We start from the raw sequence: 3,313 nt of genomic DNA, 5'->3' as shown, positions 1-3,313 counted from the left end.
TTCACGTCGCATGCAAACCAGAAAATCCATAAATTTTCAGTTACATTTCTTGCTCTTGTGAAAGAAAAGACTTTCCAAGTCACCGCGATGACTGGTCATCCTCAACGTCATCACCTTCCTCCCCAAAAACACCCAATCTCCAATTAATCTCCCTTTAATTCTGTATACCCATCTGATCAAGAAGTTGAGAGAGAGAGAGAGATAGATGATGGGTCGCCCTGAAAACTCAAGGGAAGTTCATCCCCAGCAAGAGATTAACAACTCTAGAAACCAAAACCAGAGAAACGGAAGGATCGCCCCTATGCTGCAGGTTCACCTCTCTCTCTCTCTCTCTCTCTCTCTATATATATATATATATATATATATATATATATATATCTATTTTTTTCACCATCTTCCTTTCTAATTTTCAGGCTGAAGAAATGACTCCAGTTCCCAACCATCCCCATCACCAAGATCAGCACCATCAGCACCAAAACCACCAATTCCGGCCCTCCTCCTCCACCACCACCACCACCACCACCCCATTTTCAGAGAAGCTGCCGGCCTTCATCTTCCTGGTCCACCTCCTCGCCGCCATCATTCTCATCCTCTACCTCGCCATCTCCGGCGGGACCTCCGCCTCCCGCCACCACCTCCGCCCGATCATCTGGCACCGCCCCCTCCTCGCCTCCGTCCCCGTCTCCCTCTCCTTCTCCCTCGCCTACCTCTTCCTCACCCTCCGCCACCCGGACCTCTCCCTCAGGTACTCCCTCTGGCTCAGCCCCGCCCTCTCCCTCTCCGCCTCCCTCCTCGTCCTATGCACCTCCACCACCGCCGGCGATTCCTTCGGCTCCGCCCTCCTCCTCTTCTCCGTCGCCCAATCCCTCTACGCCTGCTGGGTCACCCCCCGGGTCCCCCACTCCTCCGACCTCCTCCTCCGCTCCCTCACCGCCGTCCCGGCCTCCTCCTTCGCCGGACTGCTGACATGGACGGCCGTCGTCTGCCTCGCCGCCGCCGTCTGGTCGGTGTTCTGGGCGGTGGGCGTCGTCGGCGCCACCTCGCGGCCGCTGGCCGCCGTCTACGCCCTCGCCCTCCTCGCCAGCTTCTCCTGGACCATGGTGGTGGCGCGCTGCCTCGTGCAAGTGCCGGTGGCACGTGCGGCCGGTGCCTTCATCGACCGTGCGGAGGAGGTGAGGCCGAGCGAGGCCGTTCACGGGGCGGCGGTGCGGTCGCTGGGAAGCGCGTGCCTCTGCGCACTGGTGGGCCCCACGGTGGGCTCGCTGAGGCTCGTCGCGCGCGCGTTCAGCAAGGTCGCCCGCGAGGACGAGTTCATGTTCTCGTGCGCCGGGTGCTACAGGGGCGTCGCGGATGGGGCCCACGCTAACGCCAACGAGTGGGGATTGGTCGATGTGGCGGTGAAGGGCACACCCTACACACGAGCCTCCGGCCGGGCCTGGGATGCTCTGACTCGGTCCGGCCTGACTGCCGTGGCGGACACGGACCTGACCGGGCTGATGTGCTTTGCCAGTGGGGTCAGCGGTGGTGCCTTCTGCGTGCTCACCGTCGGGTCATGGACCTTCGTGATGCACCGGAGCATCGCCGCATCAGTGTCGCTGTTCGCCTTCTTCATTGGCTACTTCATGGTGAGTCCTCCCTGCCCTTGACGTTGACCCTGGTTCGGTTTCCTTTTCTTTGTCTTTTGACTTAGTGCTTGACTGCAGACCCGGATTGCCATGGCCTGGCCGCAAGCTTGTGTGGGCGCATACCACGTGATGTACGCCGAGAACCCACATAATATGTTTTTCGACTCGACCATCCCCGACCGGGTCCGAGAACTGCAAGCCTCCCACGCCTAGGCTCGTGTAAAGATGCACTGTCAATGCCAAAATTGGCTCGTTCTTGCTTGACTCAGCTCGGTTTAGCTAAGCTCCATACATGGCATATACTAGACTTCATACACCTATTACACATTACACACACTCCAATCATCTTTGTATGCCACACTAATCTTTGGCCGGAAATTCCTGCCGGTACCGGAAAAAAGTGAGCTCATCCACTGTGAGATTCTCTGCCTTGTTCCATAAAGTTCTTGTACATTTCTTTTTTTTCATTCTAAAATCTTTTTTGTGGATATGGTCATCTTTCAATTCCATAGTCATTCTTGTTAAATAATGAGTAGGTGTTGAACCAATCCTTTTCGCAGCACGTCTGTCATAATGCAGCTGCGGTCTCACGGTTGACTCGTTTTTTGTTATATAAAAAGCATGCTTGGAGTAGGGGTGTCAACGGACCCGAATCAAACCCTATAGGTTTCAGGTATGGTGATAAATAAGAAGACCCAGGTCCGGACCCGAAGATTTGATTAATACATGAACCCGGGTATAGTTTGTGAAATTTTATACCAGACCTGGACCCAACCTGAGCTTCGATTAAACTTGCAATTTTTTAATGTAAAAATGATAAAACAATATGATTTTACCGGGTATGATCCAGGTTTTGATTCATGTAGTTCTTATGGGGTCTAGGTATGATTTTTCTTACAGTAGACTTGATTAGATTCGGATCTGGACCTGAACCATGCCTAAAAATCTGATCCAAGTATGGTTTTATCTGGGTCTAAACCAAACTCGACCTGATGACACCCTCGACTTAGTGGTCAAGCTTTTTATTTTCTTTTGGATGATCAAGCTGATTATACAAAAAATCATCATAAAATCAAAACCGGAAGGAAACCATCCTTGCTTGGGGGTCAAGTTAGGGGCTATTGAGGTGGGGCAGCTCTTAGGGGCGATGCAACTTCAGTCTTGGAGAAGGAAAAAGTTGATGGTTTCTTTTTCTTACTCTTGCACGGCATGACAATGACACGTGACAGTCTGAAGGCCTTATGCCTATCCCGAATTGCATGGCCCAATAATTGGTAAGTACATTAATGGATCGGACCAGAAGGGTCCAGATCCATATATCAGTGGAGCTCCATTTATTCAGGCATGGGAGGCTGTGACGGTGTATATTGTATGATCAGGTGCTAGGGTTGGATTGTGCCTGTGCTTGAACAATTTTATAGGTTTTTATTTTTCCAAATATGAAAAATGTCAAATTGAATTGGATCCAAAATCCTGGTCCATTGTAGGTCCGGCATGACATCGCTCTCAATGACCATAACCAGTGCAGTCCCGTATTCTGTGGCGGATAAAAAGGCGCGGTCCTAACCTTGTGACTTTTGCATGATGCAGCCAAACTCGGAATTCAAACCAGCTTTTCCACATAGATGGACCAACCACTTAACTATTTCATCAAGCAGTGGCCTCATGATCCCACTAATCTATCCATG

General features: G+C 51.7%; 1 protein-coding gene across 1 annotated transcript; it reads left to right on the top strand.

Moving 5' to 3' along the window:
* Positions 1 to 208: 208 nt before the first annotated feature.
* LOC149831722 (uncharacterized) lies at positions 209 to 2,067 on the top strand. Its single transcript, XM_090013073.1, has 3 exons — positions 209 to 310; positions 414 to 1,625; positions 1,704 to 2,067. The coding sequence occupies exons 1-3, from the start codon at positions 209 to 211 to the stop codon at positions 1,836 to 1,838; spliced, it is 1,449 nt and encodes a 482-aa protein (XP_089869199.1). The 3' UTR covers positions 1,839 to 2,067.
* Positions 2,068 to 3,313: the final 1,246 nt, after the last annotated feature.

The sequence above is a fragment of the Nuphar pumila genome, chromosome 7 (genome assembly GCF_984573655.1).
Source record: "Nuphar pumila chromosome 7, dmNupPumi1.hap1.1, whole genome shotgun sequence".
NCBI lineage: Eukaryota > Viridiplantae > Streptophyta > Magnoliopsida > Nymphaeales > Nymphaeaceae > Nuphar > Nuphar pumila.
Note: the sequence above shows the minus strand (reverse complement) of the source record. Positions and strands in the feature narration are given on the sequence as shown.